We start from the raw sequence: 17244 nt of genomic DNA on the forward strand, positions 1-17244 counted from the left end.
CATTATTTACATAGACATAAATACATCTTGTAACTTACCAGGTAGCTACTGTAAATAATATTTAAAGCATATTTTATTGGAATATCTGCTCGGTATTGTTTTTGTATAGAGTGCAGAATGAACTCACATTCCATATGTAAGAGCAGAGTGTGGAGGTTAAATAATCAGAGCAAAAGCACAGCTGTAGATAAAATAATGCAATCCACACAACATAAAGGGAGACATATCAGAGTTCGAAAGAGAGCAAATTGTTGGTGCGAGTCTCGCTGGTGCATCTGCAAGCGAGTCTTTGTGGTGTATCGAGAGCCACGGTATGCAGAGTAATGTCAGCATACCACCATGAAGAACCAACCACATCCAATAGGAGTAACTGTCGATGCAAAAAAAAGCGGATACAGATAAGTGTTTCCTCATTAAAAAAGCGAACCCTTACATATACGACATATAGCAGACGCTCAGTAATCCAGAGAATTTATATCCTTTATACAACTGAGCAGATAAGGGTAAAGGAGGAATGTTAGTTTGGTGGTCCTTGAATTTGAACTGACCAGGCATAACATTATGACCACCTGCCTAATATTGTGTTGGTCCCCCTTTTGCTGCCAAAACAGCCCTGACCCATCATACACTGTGTATTCTGACACTGTGTATTCTTTCTATCAGAACCAGCATTAACTTCTTCAGCAATCTGAGCAACAGTAGCTCATCTGTTGGATCGGATCACACGGTCCAGCCTTTGATCTCCATGCGCATCAGTGAGCCTTGGCCACCCATGACCCTGTCGCCGGTTCATCACTGTTCCTTCCTTGGACCACTTTTGGTGATACTGACCACTGCAGACCGGGAACACCCCACAAGAGCTGCAGTTTTGGAGATGCTCTGATCCAGTGGTCTAGCCATCACAATTTGGCCCTTCGTTAAATTCACTCAAATCCTTACACTTGCCCATTACTCCTGCTTCTAACACATCAACTTTGAGGACAAAATGTTCACATGCTGCCTAATATATCCCACCCACTAACAGGTGCCATGATGAGGAGATCATCAGTCTTATTCACTTCACCTGTCACTGCTCATAATGTTATGCCTGATTGCTGTATGACCAGTACTCCAAGACAGCAGTCTTCACCACTCAGCTATCACTTCCTATATAGCATGGATGTCCAATTATATCCGCAAAGGGACGGTGTGGTTGCAAGTTTTCATTCCAATCAAGCAGAAGTTACATCTGATTCCACCTGTTTTATCAACTGATCCTGGCTTTCAGTAGACTCAGGTGTGGCTTCTGCTTGGTTGCAATAAAAACCTGCACCCACACCATCCCTTTATGGATAAGATTAGACATCCCTGCTATATGGGAACTAAAGAATCTTTAACTTCTTGAGGAAGCCTTGTGCTATGAAAGGTTCTCTCAGGAACCCAGAATCGTCTGTGGTATGTGTAGTGTTTTCAGCGATGCCCTAAAAGAACCATTTCAGCGTTCCTCAGAGAACTTTTCATTGCTTGGGGTCTCACAATGCCACAATGAACCTCAAATCAGTTTACCTTCCACGTGATGCAGAACAATGTGTCCAGTGTTTAGGTGTTCAGCTGCTCTGTATTGTAGCCTGAGTATTGTTGAGCTGCAAATACTGGGCCCTTAAGGAAGGCCCTTAGCCCTCAACCGCTAAGTTGTATAAAATGAGATGAAATGTAAGTCGTTCTGGATAAGGGCGTCTGCAAAATGCCAGAAATGTAAAGGTAGAAATGTAAATGAGTAGAAGATTAACAAAAGATGTGGCTTCACTCGTCCTCAAGCAAGTTAGGCGAAGGCTAGCGAAGTCTCTGAGACAAGTGAAACCAGTCACTACATCTTTGCTTACCTAAGTTGGTAGCTATTAAGGGATAAGTGAGAGCTAGCTAGAGGGAGGAGAGTGGTAAATGATCATATGGGAGAAATCGGGGTAAGAAAAACTACAAAAGTTCAAGTTTAAGAGCCAGATATGGCTGATGAGTTATAGGATTCCAATCCCTGGCCCAAAGAATGCTATCTATCATGAGAAAATACCAATTGTCTTTATGTTGTTGAACGAAAGCATGCCCTCAGGCACCGAAATGAAAGATTTCATTCATAAAACAAAAAGGTGCTAATGTAAGAAAGTGAAAGTAGCTGAACGTGTGCTGAGCGTGTGGTATACCCAGGGTAGCAGTCACGGTCCTCTGGTTTTGATGGGAGGCAGGAGAGTGTGGTGTGCATCTCTTACAAATATCTTCATGTTGTAGGAATATAAATGGAAAGCTCTGACATAAAGCATGTATTCTTGCAACACACACACACACACACACTGTGTCACTCCTGAGACTCAGTGTTCCCATTTGTTTTTTGAACAATAACAGATTCATGTGGATCTATTGGCTTTGTCCTGAATGTAAGTAATTATATCGATTTTTAAAACACAGTCCCACACACACACACACACACACAGAAAATGGGAAACAGTCACTCTTCTACTTCTCCCTGTGGTGTTCCACTGCATAAAAACGACCCGTTATCAGGCCTTATCACCTTACCGCTAACATTTTTAACGCACCTTTTCCCACATTATATAACTGCAGCTCTGAATGGAATGATATTATGCTATTTGCCCAAGTATGATTATTAAATTCCTCACCTCTGCTGCAGTAATGATGGGAAAAGGGGACAGGGTTCATATTCCATATGTTAATGGCTTTGGTGATACATACATGCTGTTGGAGAGGGCACACTTACTGAGACATGAGATATGAGTCATCTAATCAGCTGGTCCTCTCTTTCAGCTCATTCACTGCTATGTACAAATGAAAGCACTATCTTCTCTCTCTCTCTCTCTCTGTTCTTTCTCGTTCAATATCCCATGTTATGGATTTTTAAGCAGATCTACTTCGTTTCAACCTTCACCGAATTTTTTTTTTTTTTTTTTTTTTGGAAGATAAATTTTAAAGTGGAAGAAAGCCTGGCTAGACAGGAGGATGTGGGTTTTTATTCTATAGAAGCTTTCAAGATGATTGTAAGTGCTTTCCACTTTCCATAATGCAATAATCCGAAATTTGGTGCTGCATAGTAATTTCTTTAATAAATACAACTGTGTTATTGTTGCCGACAGCAAAAATAAGACACACTTGAAACAGAGCTCTTGAGGACAAGTTACAGAAATATAACAGTTCGGATGAAATTATAGCTATTAACATCGCAGCGGTGATACAGACGTTTTGAGCTGAATGTCCTTTCCTCCAGGTTAATGCCCCTATAGCTAGGGTAGCATTATATATGACCTATAATTCCATGTCAGGATGGATCCCTATCTGCTAGAGGACCATGAGGACATGTAAAACGACAGCAATGTCAAGCCAAATATTCCATGGTGCTTATTTGTCGAGGTGGCATCATTCAATATCTTTTCTCCACTGTCTTGTCATACACCATGACCAATGACTTTTTATGTTATAGTCTTATTCACAGTGTAATGCATTTCTGCTGTGTTCAGACATGTGAGGTTTGGTCAATTCAAGCGATGTCCTATAGAGAAATTGTCTTAAGAATGTGTGGAATGTAAGCAATATAGCACCTCGACAAAATAGTTTGTTCAGTCCGTTGTTAAAGCTCACATCATGCTATACTGAACCCTCTGCTGCTGTTTGAACAGAAGACATGGTGTAATTTCTGAGGACGTGTTACAACCAGTGTGGCTCAGACGGTAGCTATCTTGCATGCATTCGAGGTATGTGTAGTAAAAAAAATTGCATTTAGTAAGGTAAGGTAGGGTTTATTCTTAACATTGTGAAGGCAAGACACTTGATAGCTGTTTTGGGAAATCACAGAGGCTAAGAGTGATAGACAGAAAAAAGAGGGGAGTGACAGAGAGGCAGAGAGTGAGAGAGAGAGAGAGAGAGAGAGAGAGAGAAATGGTGGAGTGACGGAGACAGAGTAGGAGAGAGAGAAATGGTGGAGTGACAGAGAGACAGAGAGAGAGATGGTGGTGTGACAGGGAGAGAGAGAGATAGAAATAGAGAGAGAGAGATGGTGGTGTGACAGGGAGAGAGAGAGATAGAGAGAGAGAGAGAGATAGATGGTGGTGTGACAGGGAGACAGAGAGATAGAGAGAGAGAGATGGTGGTGTGACAGGGAGACAGAGAGATAGAGAGAGAGAGAGATGGTGGTGTGACAGGGAGACAGAGAGAGAGATAGATAGATAGAGAGAGAGAGAGAGAGAGAGAGAGAGATGGTGGTGTGACAGGGAGACAGAGAGATAGAGAGAGAGAGAGATGGTGGTGTGACAGGGAGACAGAGAGAGAGATAGATAGATAGAGAGAGAGAGAGAGAGAGAGAGATGGTGGTGTGACAGGGAGACAGAGAGATAGAGAGAGAGAGAGATGGTGGTGTGACAGGGAGACAGAGAGAGAGATAGATAGATAGAGAGAGAGAGAGAGAGAGATGGTGGAGTGACCGGGAGACAGAGAGATAGAGAGAGAGAGAGATAGATGGTGGTGTGACAGGGAGACAGAGAGATAGAGAGAGAGAGAGATGGTGGTGTGACAGGGAGACAGAGAGAGAGATAGATAGATAGAGAGAGAGAGAGAGAGAGAGAGAGAGAGATGGTGGAGTGACAGGGAGACATAGAGAGAGAGAGAGAGAGAGAGAGAGATGGTGGAATGACAGAGAGACAGAGAGAGACAGAGAGAGAGAAAAATGGTGACGTGACAAGGAGACAGAGAGAGAGAGATAGAGAAAGAGAAATGGTGGAGTGACAGGGAGACAGAGAGAAAGAGAGAGAGTTAGAGAGAAAGGAGGGAGTGACAGGGAGAGAGAGAGAGAGAGAGATGGTGGAGTGACAGGGAGACAGAGAGATAGAAAGACAAAGAGAGAGAGATGGTGGTGTGACCGGGAGACAGAGAGAGAAAGAGAGAGAGAGAGAGAGAGAAAGAGAGAGAGAGAGAGAGAGCGAGAGAGAGAGACAGAAAGACAGACAGACAGTGACTCTGAGAGATGGCATTGTCTGTTATGTCTTTCTATTAAAAGTGAACTACTCTCATTACTGCTCTTGGTGATGCAGAGCTTAAATCCTGAGAAGTAAAGCTATTAAAGAGCTTAACCTCATGCCTTAAGAACCTTTTAAAGGAAATTTCCTGATGATAAGTGATAAAAGATAAAACTGTGAACACACATTAAAGTGGAATTTAAATGGGGGCCATGCAGCAGAAAATATACTTTAAATTAGAGCAATTTGGACTTAGAAGAAAATTATGTTAAAAAATAGGTTGGAGGTGAACAGCAAGGCTATGTAGAGCTCTAACAGTTATAGTGGTGTCAGAATCCCTGTGTGAGTGGGAATAAAAACACACTTTTACTGTCGCAAACGCAGTCCGTCATATCGTATAGATGTGTATAATATACAGCGCTTGTTCAGTAGACACATAGCCAGGAATAAATTTCACAATTAGGATGAGGAAATATGCTAAATGAAATCACAACATGTTCTGTTCAGATATATTAGCAAGTGTAATATGCTCATGCGTTTTGACCGGATGTGACAGTAGCAGAAGCCATGATGCCACAAATTTCTTCTATTATCATTTAATGAATGATCCACCGGTGCTGTAATGTTGTCACAAAATACAGTTATGGCAGATCTATTGAAAATGATTCAGATAGAATGTTAGGAATAAAGGTAAAGGGCACTGAATCATATGAAAGCATGTCACACTGGTATTTCTAAGTGCTGCTAGCTTAGCACTAGCTTTCAAACATGAAGCATGTGTTCACTTTATGTTTGTCGAGGTTAAATATTTGATGATATTTTGAACATCACTATAGTGCAAATATTGAACAAAAGTATTATTTGACACTTAACATATTTATGGTAATCGTGCTCTAAAGATGTTCATGAAATGTTATATAAACTGCACTGTACTGAATATGTGTCACCTTAACCATCTAGGATTATTAATCCTGTGTCCGACTAATGCTTATAATGTGGAATTTCTGAACCCCGACCTGGGAAAAAACGTAAAGAAGTTTCAATTTGGAGTTCATACACCGAGGTTTGTTGTTCGTCCTGGAGTTCAGAAAGTGACGATGATCAACAAAGCATCAGCAGTAAACAAACTAGCACTTTTTTACTTTTAAAAGATACTGTGTATGATTGAAATTATGCAATTGTTTGCTTAAGACAGACTATACAGGTCAGCGAAAAGTAAAGTATGTACACCAATCAGGCATAACATTATGACCGGTCCCCCTTTTGCTGCCAACACAGCCCTGACCCGTCAAGCCATGGACTCCATTAGATCCCTGAAGGTGTGCTGTGGTATCTGGCACCAAGATGTTAGCAGCAGATCCTTCAAAGTTGTGACGTAGGGCTTCCATATGCCTTAAATGATATATTTGATAGATACTGACCACTGCAGACCGGGAACACCCCACAAGAGCTGCAGTTTTGGAGATGCTCTGATCCAGTGGTCTAGCCATCACAATTTGGCCCTTCGTCAAACTCGCTCAAATCCTTACACTTGTCCATTTTTCCTGCTTCTAACACATCAACTTTGAGGACAAAATGTTGACTTGCTGCCTAATATCTCCCACCCACTAACAGGTTCAAACCTCAAATCCACACCCCCCCTCTGATGCAAAGTTAGGAAGATCTTTAATAATATCTAAGAATTGAATGTGATATTTCTCCTCTTACACAACACAGTCAAACCGCTTTATCAAGCAATGAAACAAACTCAAGGAAGAAATAATGGAAGATGAAATAATGGTAGACACATTTGATTACGTTATTGCTTTATTATTTTTTGGCTATCCTTCCTTAATATGATATGACTCATCTTGCGTAGAGATGATATAAAAAAGATGGAGAGAAGACAGAAGTTAATGTAGGCAGAAGAAGGTATCACAGTCTAAATCTGTTTGTAAAAACGTATATTTAAAGCACATGTGTATATATATATATATATAATGAATGTGAGAAAACAGGCAGCCTTTTAAAACTCAGAAACTCTCAGTATTTTATCACAATCAGTTAATTATCTCTAGCTACCTATATATATATATATATATATATATATATATATATATATATATATATATATATATATATATATATATAGACATTTATATTTATATACATATATATATATAGACATTTATATTTATATTTACATTTAAAACATTTATTTTATTATTTTCCAAGACCCTCTGACCTCTGTCTGCACATTTGCTAATTTTCCTCCTTCCTCTGTTTATCCTTCTCTCTCTCTCTCTCTCTCTCTCTCTCTCTCTCTCTGTCTGTCTCTCGCCCCAGGTGGTATCTGTGAGGGAACAGCAGCAGGCTGTGATGGACAGACTGCAGGATGAGTGTGTCGCTCTCGAGCAGGAGCTAAGCGCTGCTGGACTGGAGGTATTAATCACTCTGCCACTGTTTGGCACTGCATATTTTAGCAGGCTGATGCTGATGCTATTTTCATCAGCATTTATTTTTGTATAATGGTGGTGAGAGGAAGAAAGTGATCCTGTGCTTATAACTATAGCATTTATGTTGTGTGATGATTTAAATGTATAACAAAATGTTTTGTTGTATTAAGTTAAGATGTTTTCATTTACAAAACAAGCAGCGTGTGCTGTGATGAGGCTTATACTGTAGATTAGGGGATTGTGTACTATGGAAAGAGTAAAGTATAATGTGGAAAATAATCAGTGATGAGATGAAACTCTGATACTTTACTGGGTGTAGTAATTGTACAAATAATTATACACTACTAATTATTTTCACAGCATGTTCCTTTAGGCAATTTACCACCAATTAGTCATTTTTATTTATCAAATTACTTTTAAAAAGCTTACATATTGTCAGAAAACAATATCAGGCTTTTCATGAGCAAATGTAGGTGAGTGTTTATTAATCATAATCAGACATATCCAAACATGTAATGCACAAGGCTTTGTCTAAAAAACAGGTAATGGTCAGTCGATGTAGAAGAGCGGACGAGGGCAAGGGAAAAGACAGTGGTGAAAAAACGAGGCAAAAAGTCAAAAACCAGGTTATTAAAAGGCTTGGGAACGTCTCAAACTGAACAGATGAGAGCATACACGTCAAAACATGAGTGAAAAGCCCTTTTAAAGTGCATGTGTGTTGTGGATGCTCAGCTATGCTTGTAGGCCATGGTGCACTCTGGGAAACTCTGACCACTCATGGTGGCATCAGTGGATGTGACACGAATGTTATAATAGTTAGAGTACTAGACATACCTAGACTCTCCAATAAATGTTAAATCTCCATATTTTATTTAGCTTTCACTATATCAACATTTATCTTTATGAAATAACAACACCACTGTAATCCTTTTATAATTAAGCTTAAATTTTGCATTTTTAAATGATAATGTCCCCGTGAATTAGATGTTACTATAGAAATGATATTAGAACCAGCTGCTGCTCTGGGAAATAATTTAGTGCTTTCTGACCAATATATATTTTATTATGTAGTTGTAGTTGAGTGGTTAAGATGTTAAATTACTGCTCAGATCAAATCCCAGGAATGCCAAGCTGCTTCGGCTGGGTCCTTGAGCAAGGTGCCCAATTGTATGAATGAGATATATGCAGCAAGATTTCTCCATGCATAGTATAATTCCCCTGTTATTAAGCAGTACAGATTTCAGCTGTATACACCGATCAGTTATAACATTCTGAGCACCGGCAGGTGAAGTGAATAACACTGATTATCTCCTCATCATGGCACCTGTTAGTGGGTGGGATATATTAGGCAGCAAGTCAACATTTTGTCCTCAAAGTTGATGTGTTAGAAGCAGGAAAAATGGACAAGTGTAAGGATTTGAGCGAGTTTGACAAGAACCAAATTGTGATGGCTAGACGACTGGATCAGAGCATCTCCAAAACTGCAGCTCTTGTGGGGTGTTCCCAGTCTGCAGCGGTCAGTATCTATCAAAAGTGGTCCAAGGAAGGAACAGTGGTGAACCGGCGACAGGGTCATGGGCGGTCAAGACTCATTGATGCACATGGAGATCAAAGGCTGGCCCGTGTGATCCGGTCTAAAAGACGAGCTACTGTTGCCCAAATTGCTGAAGAAGTTAATCCTGGTTCTGATAGAAAGGTGTCAGAATACACAGTGCATGACGGGTCAGGGCTGTTATGGCAGCAAAAAGGGGACCAAGACAATATTAGGCAGGTGGTCATAATGTTATGCCTGGTCAGTGTATCACTGTAGACTAACATTTGAAGGTCCTAATTTTTTACTGCTTAGAAGAAAAATAAGCAGCCTTTATTACGGCCATACATACATTACAGCACAGTGGGATTCTATTCTTCGCATACCTCAGCTGAGGAAGTCAGAGGTGGTCAGAGTGCAGGGGCAGCTATGATGCAGCAGAGAGGGCCTTGCTCAATTGCCCAACAGTGGAAGCTTAGCAGTGCTGGGACTTGAACCTTGACCTTCCAATCAACAACCCAGAGCCTTAACCACTTGAACCACCGCTGCCCATGTATATTGTACTTATAACAATATTTGGAATTATACAGTACCCAAGGAAACTGTTAACCTAATTAAAGTGTTGAAATGGCTTAATTTTTTTTAACAGTATTCCTGGTTTCTTCTTAGACATCTTCATAAGATTTTCTTTAAGGTTTCCAGAATGTTTTTTGGCTTAGAAGCTACTTCTGTGTGGAATACACTTTAGCCTTAACTTCATTATAAACAGTACATTTGTCCCAGAAACCAAATTGCAACCAAAAACCTTTACCTGAACATCTTTATGACAAAAAAATCAATATTAAATTGATGAGGTTTAGTGTATAGTAGTATTAGTGTAGTAGTGTATTAGTGTATCAAATCAAAACAGCAACAAGAAAAACCTTATTTTGTGCATGTGTAATTATACACTGCCAGTGAAGTGTTTTTCAAGCACATGCATTAGCATTTAGTTAAAACTCAAAACAGCTTGCAAGCAGTCTCATATTTCATATATTATAGTATATATAGATTAATATACTGATAATCATCAGGCTGTATTGTAATTTACTTTAAGTATGTACCTGTTGCCAATTAAAACAAAACTGGAGCATTTTGCTGATAGAAAAAGCACAAAATGTGACTATGAATGAATGTATTTATGACTGTATAAATTGCATTGTTATAAAATATATATATTAATATATATATTACACATAGTGGTAAAAATATTACATGGTATATTGTTGCACTGGGTGTTTAAAAACCTTTGACTGTCATAAATATTTATTAGATTGATCAGATTTGATTGCCTACTTGAACACATATTACTGCACTGTTGTAGGAACGACTGGATGCTGCTGCAATGGAGGAGTATGTTAGTGTTCTGGAGCGGATACCAGAGGAGGTCCTGACCGCACACTGCCCTTACCCTGAAGCCAAAGAATCCATCATCAGGGCCTTCATAAACATGTCAGAAAAATACTCTGTGCGCCTAGAGACAGCACGCAGCAGGTTGCTGGGCCTGGACAGGTGATACACAATACACACAAACACACATAAATATAGACACAATACACACAGAGAAAATACACACTGTGCACTGAAAGTTAAAATGTGGCTAATATAATATAATATAATATAATATAATATAATATAATATAATATAATATAATATAATATAATATAATATAATATAATATAATATAATATAATATAATATAATATAATATAATATATGATTTTAAATTATTACTGTTGTTAAAAGTGCTATAGATATAATATCAAATTGAAATGAATTGAAATTGAATTAACCCAAATTCTTAAAATATATAACAGAACCACCTCAATCTCACACAAGCCTTGCCTTTCCCCCTAGTAAACTGTCCCTGTATCTGAATTTGCATTCTTGATCATAATTGGCTCTTATATTTTATGATGCAATAACACTTTCCGGCAGTTTCTCCAATGAAGCTGTTTCTTTCTAAGAATCCAGCTTCAGTCACTCTGACCGGTCTGTCCATTCAGATTGATTTCTGCTGAAGAGACTGAATCATAATAAACAACAAAGATTTAGGGTGACTCGAAAGCGTTCAGTTTTTTGACAGCTTTTGCTGAATTGATCTCGAGGTTAGGGCTTTAAGACAGCTTGAGGAATCATGAATCAGTCTATTTGCCAAGTGTACTGACATGGACAAGAATCTTGTCCTGGTGTTGATGTCATGCCCAACACTGGCTGTTCACAGATAGCAGATCGGAATGAAGCGATACCACGATGTAATAAAATACAAATGAAACGAGATTCAAATGAATACAATGGAGTGTAAATATTAGAGAAGAATAGAGAGGATACCATTTCTCCTACCCTGACAGCATGGCCATTTTTGTTCTTCTAGACTCCCAGACACCAATGACTGTGGCATTTTCAGCTTTGCGATCTCTGGTGATATGGCAAATGCTTTTCTGTTGCCCCATATGGGAACCTCAGCGAGTGTTTTGAACCCTCCTCTTCATTGATGCATTGATGCAATAATGCTCTCGCTTTCCGTTAGCGTAAATGGAGAATGTTTTTAGTTCATGAATGTCCTACTTAACTATCATTAAAATATGTTTTCTCTCCTGCCCCTTGAACAACAATACATGGTTTATATGAGGGATGACAGACAAGTCATAATGTTCAGTGTCATGATTGTTTACTGCATTCCACATCCTCCATCCATCCTGTTCCGCTTATCCTACACAAGGCCAGGGGAAGCCTGAAGCTCATCCTAGGGTACTTGGGGCATAAAGTGGAGGGCACAATCATACACACACTACGGACAATTTAGAGATTTAGAGATGTCCTTGGAAACACCTGAAGCATGGGGAAAATATGCAAACTCAGCTTCATTCTCTCAGCCTACTCAATTGTATTATAAGAGTCTTATTTTCATTTTATTTTAGGCAAACCCTGGGTGAATAGGATGACTTGGTCTGTATTTTATTTGCATAAACTTTTGCACACAGTATATACATAAAGTAAAGTTTGTTTTTGTTATTTGGGGCAGAAAATTCTCAGAAAACTAGGAAATTGGTTTCATGGGGGAAAGAGTCTGAAAACATTTGATATAGCCTGTGAACATGTGAGCAAGTTTGAATATGCTTTGGTGACAAAATTAATTAATGCCATATGCTGAGTGAAGAATTAATGATGGAACATCTTTATTTAGAGCAAACCGCCATGTGTTTTCCACTGATGCAATATCTACTTCTTCTTTTTTTTTTTTTGCCATCCTGTATTCTGCAGTGTTTTTGCTCTGGCTTGACCCATATGTGAAGAACCCAAAGGAGCCACTGAAAGAAAAAAAAAAAAACAACTTTCCATGTTATGCATAAGATGTCACAATCCCGTTAGGAATACTACACCCAAAGATTATTACCAGCAAAGGAAAGCTAGGGGAAAAAAAAGTGCTCTTACCAACAAATGAAAGCTAGCAGAAAATACTGTACCTGTGGGAATGGGTCTCATTTGCATAATGCACCCCCTGCCAACTGAAACGTGTTTATTATTAGCAGTGATAGCACTTCTGGGTGAAGGACTGCTGTGAGAACTGCTTATGTGCGAAAGTGCAAACACCATAGCCAAGGCTCCTTAAAATCGCAAACGGCTTCTCTGGTCTGTATTTTATACATCACACAGACCTCAAGCGATCGTGGCAGCCAGGTCTCTCTCGACCAGACTCGTTATATCACATGGAGGAGTGACACACGGATCCCACTTTGTGGATATTACATTGCAGAAGTCATGAGGCAGCAGCTATATTTCATGTAATAGTGTCGTTGTGTCATCCTAACGATGCAGAACCTGCTCACCCCCGCAGTGATGGCTAATTAACGTGCCTGACCACCATATCAGCTCTCCCTTAGCTCATTAAGCCCAATTAAAAGCTTAGCTGAACTCTGAGGGCTTTAAAAATGGCATCCGAATCATATCGTCTAAAGAGCAGCCTCTGCAATGTATCCCCAGGCAGCGCCTCCCTACAGGGCCTGATAACACACACGCACACACACACACAGCATGCATGCCAAACAAACACATGCAGATTGATTTCTCAATACACACAGCAGAAAGACATGGCGAATCTGAAAAGAAGAGTAAAGTCAGAGAGACAGGATGTGAAACCCTTTCCATCTGCTGCATTAAGGGTTAATGAGTAATTTCATTTCCTGTTCAGAAACGTTACTTTCCGCTTCTCAAATCCACAAGGATAACGTTATAATTACACACCGACTCTCATTACATCATACTAATAAGTCATTCCCGTTATTCACAATGTCGTGAGGTTTATCTTTTTTGGAAAATGCAGCCACATGGTGTGTAATTAGCACCGACACACTGACACATTACCATGTGTTAATTTGTCACTGTCTGTGATTCAGCCTGGCTGTAGTTTAGCATTTTGGTGCCGCGGCAGAGCAAAGCAGTGATATCTGAATGCATTTTTAATTCAAGCTCAGGATAAGTGGCTGTGAAGTATTGAATTTGATCAACCCCCAGTGAAAATGACTTTAGGTTATATTGCAGCATGTCAGATTCTGGAGTTTTTTATTAAAAAAGTTGATATTAAATTGCTATGAAAAGCCTGCCTGGCACTGGCAGCAGTTTAAACGTGTTTGCCAGGTGGTGGGTGTTTAAAAGACATTAACCTGATAATGGATATGATTTGTGAGTAAACTCTGCGGAGTGATGCGACAATATTAAAGGGGTCAGGTTGAATATCACAGCAAGCAGAGCAACACTACTGAAGTTTAAAAAAAAAAATGGAACCGTAACATGATCTGAAACTGTTTAATATATTTTTTTTTATTACGTCTAGGTTTAGACAAATTCAATATTACCTTTCCAGGTGTTATATTTACATTACAAGACATCAAGAACAAGAAGCACAGGCTATTTGACTGTCAACCTGTCAAACTACATCATTGTGAATGTTTATCCGACAGAAACCTGCTCATATATTCGACGCTAGCAAATGCCAGTGCTGTTTTAGAGCCATGTAGTGGTGGGTGGTATACCAGCGTAAATAAGAAACTGTTCTGGCAAGTGGATAAAATGTTTATATCCAGTTACTAATGCAGCAGGAAATAAAATACAAATTAATCTCATACAGGGCTGAATAAGTAATAAAATCAGTTACTTTTGCTAAAGCTGCCCAGTCCCAGGTTTGTTTGCCTGATTATTTAAAAGCTTACAAATACCGACAAATTAGTTTGGGCAAAAATATGTGAAAACCTGTCCATCACAACCATATGTGGGTCTTCCTTAAACTGTTTCCATAAAGTTTGAGGCACACAAATGTCTTTTTTCCTTCCACTGGAACTAAGAGACCCCACCCTGTTCCAGCAAAACAATGCCACTGTGCACAAAACAATCACCATGAAGACAAAGGAACTCAGGTGTCCTGCACAGATCCCTGACCTCAACCCCACTGAACTCCTTTGGGATGAACTGGAACACTGACTGCACCCCAGACCTCCTCACCCGACATCAGTGCCTGCTCTCTGCTGTCATGTTTTGACTGTTCACTGCATTTCACGTCCTCTATCCATCCTGTTCCGCTTATCCTACGCAAGGTCAGGGGGAGCCTGAAGCTTATCCCAACGGTACTCAGGGAACAAAGTGCACATTCATACACATACACCCATTTGGACAATTTAGAGATGCCAATGAGTCTACAATGCATGTCCTTGGACTTACCGTATACCCAGTGTTTTTTCCTGTTGATTTTTACTCCATTCACTGCCCTTATTTTCCTCAACCTACTCAACTGTATTATACGTTTTTTTCTAGTAATAGGCAAACCTCCTCACCCAACATCAGTGCCTGCTGTCAATAGAGCTCGTATAGCTGAACACAAATCCCCACAGCTATATACTGGTTTCCTCCTTCAGTTCAAAGACATGCGTTGTAGGCTGATTGGCATCTCTAAATTGTCAGTAGTGTGTGAGTGTGTACTGTATGTGATTATGGCCTGAGTCCCATGAACTGTGTTGGATAAGCGGTTGGATAGATGGATGGATGGCTGGATAGAAGGATAGATAATTTTTTTTTATGTCTCCTGGCTTACTGTTTTATCCACGTCTGTGATGACTTCCTCTAAAATCATGACGTACACCGATCAGGCATGGACTCCACTAGATCCCGGAAGGTGTGCTGTGATATCTGGCACCAAGATGTTAGCAACAGATCCTTTAAGTCCTGAAAATGGCCTCCATGGGCTCCACCTTGCAACTTAAAGGATACTTTTGATAGATACTGACCACTGCAGACCGGGAACACCCCACAAGAGCTGCAGTTTTGGAGATGCTCTGATCCAGTGGTCTAGCCATCACAATTTGACCCTTCATCAAACTCGCTCAAATCCTTACGCTTGTCCTTTTTTCCTGCTTCTAACACATCAACTTTGAGGACAAAATGTTGACTTGCTGCCTAATATATCCCACCCACTAACAGGTGCCATGATGAGGAGATCATCAGTCTTATTCACTTCACCTCTCAGTGCTCATAATGTTATGCCTGATCGGTGTACGGACAATCTCATATATCTCTCACATCATGCATTTAGACATTACTAATTACATTCCAAACCTAAATAATATAATAATAATATAATAATATAAAAATAACAATATAATATAGTAATATAGTTTATGGAATATAAACTCAAATTGCAACTTCATATTATATAACAGTGACAGAAACAGCAGAATTTAAATCAATATTTTATGTCATGTCCTTTTTTACTAAGGTAGGATTATTGCTGAGTTGGATTGGAAAGTGACAGAAGAGCTGCAGTGTCACTGTGTCTGACTCTGTGTCACTGTGCCTATGAGATGTCCACACTAGTTGTCATATATCGAGGGAGAGGAAGGAATATTTCTAGCCTCCCTGTGGACTGCCACACTGCACCACACTACACAAAGCAAGGTGGAAATATGGTCAAATGTTGTTCTGTTGTAAGATTACAAAAACAAATATGTCATTATTAAAGCTATTTCTAGACATAAAATTTCAATTTTGAAAGAGTTTTGTTCCATTAGCTGAAAATGTTGCTAATTTATCAAGTATACATTATTTACATTAGCATTTATGCTTCTAAACAGAAGAAAATTCCTGAAAAGCTTGAAATATTTTACTATGAAATATGTTTAATAATGTTTGATTTGGTTTATTGTCATCCTATAATAGGAAATACTATAATTCGATTATATTCAAGTTATTTTCATTTGCTAAGATGTCTTTTTTAAGATGTTTCACAAAGGCTAAAGTCGGCACCAAGACTAGGCTGCAACATTTTAGGGGTTCTTAACCTTCAATTCAATTCAATTGTATTTCTATACCACTTTTAACAATGAACATGGTCTCAAAGCAGCTTTACAGAACATATGAAACAAAAAACATAGTGCAAAAAGTCCTAGATATTAGACAAAATCAGCCCTAGTGAGCAAGCCTGAGGCGAAAAACTCCCTTAGATGGGAGGGAACCTCATCCTCATTTGGGTGACACCAGAGAGTGTGATTAGAAATTATTCTAAACACCGGACAGTGAACAATGTCCTTTCTCCAGTCATGTACAGTCAGTTGTGTGATGCAGATACAGCATATGTCTAATGTTAGCGTGTGTATTAATTAGGAGGTTGTTGTCGTCCTCTAAGTCCACATAAGGTTGGCAGCGTTGCTTTGAATACCCCCAAATCCTCAAATCCATTAGAAGCTGGTCCATCTCTGGATTTATACCCAGTGAGACCATTTAAGGGCTCAAAATACTTACAATCCAAATGGTTAGATTTGTTGATTTTGTCAGGTGAACTGTTTGCATTTTATGATTGCACTGCATCCCATTATACACCGAAAGCAGATCAATTAACGTGTATAGAGGTGTGAGTAAATCATCTCTGGTTTAGTAAATATAATGTGTGCATATATGCATTGCTGCTGTATATAATGTTATACATAAAGCTTTTAGGCTCATTAACCCAAAGAGATTTTCACTTCTAGACATAGTTTCAACTGAAGCTATTGGTGGCAGCTGCAGTAGGTTTCATACTGAATTATCGCTTGTGTGCTCTTCAGATTATGGACCTTCACTGCAAAACATTGCACATGAACATTGCATCTTGTTGCGTTAATATGTATAAACAATGACCATGCCCTGTCTTGTAAATATGGTGTCTTATTGTAATAGCTGCTTTGATTAAAATGACAGTATGTTGGACACAGCTTTACT

The 17244-nt window shown here is 39.2% G+C and overlaps 1 protein-coding gene across 1 annotated transcript in view; it reads left to right on the top strand.

Annotated features, from left to right (window-relative positions):
* Positions 1 to 17244, top strand: part of LOC131354002 (coiled-coil domain-containing protein 148-like) — a 96998-nt gene that overhangs the window by 30241 nt on the left and 49513 nt on the right. The window contains exons 7-8 of the mRNA XM_058391204.1: positions 7320 to 7415; positions 10324 to 10511. Coding sequence (XP_058247187.1) covers positions 7320 to 7415; positions 10324 to 10511 — 284 coding nt within the window. The remainder of the gene's footprint in view (positions 1 to 7319; positions 7416 to 10323; positions 10512 to 17244) is intronic.

The sequence above is a fragment of the Hemibagrus wyckioides genome, linkage group LG06 (genome assembly GCF_019097595.1).
Source record: "Hemibagrus wyckioides isolate EC202008001 linkage group LG06, SWU_Hwy_1.0, whole genome shotgun sequence".
Lineage (NCBI taxonomy): Eukaryota > Metazoa > Chordata > Actinopteri > Siluriformes > Bagridae > Hemibagrus > Hemibagrus wyckioides.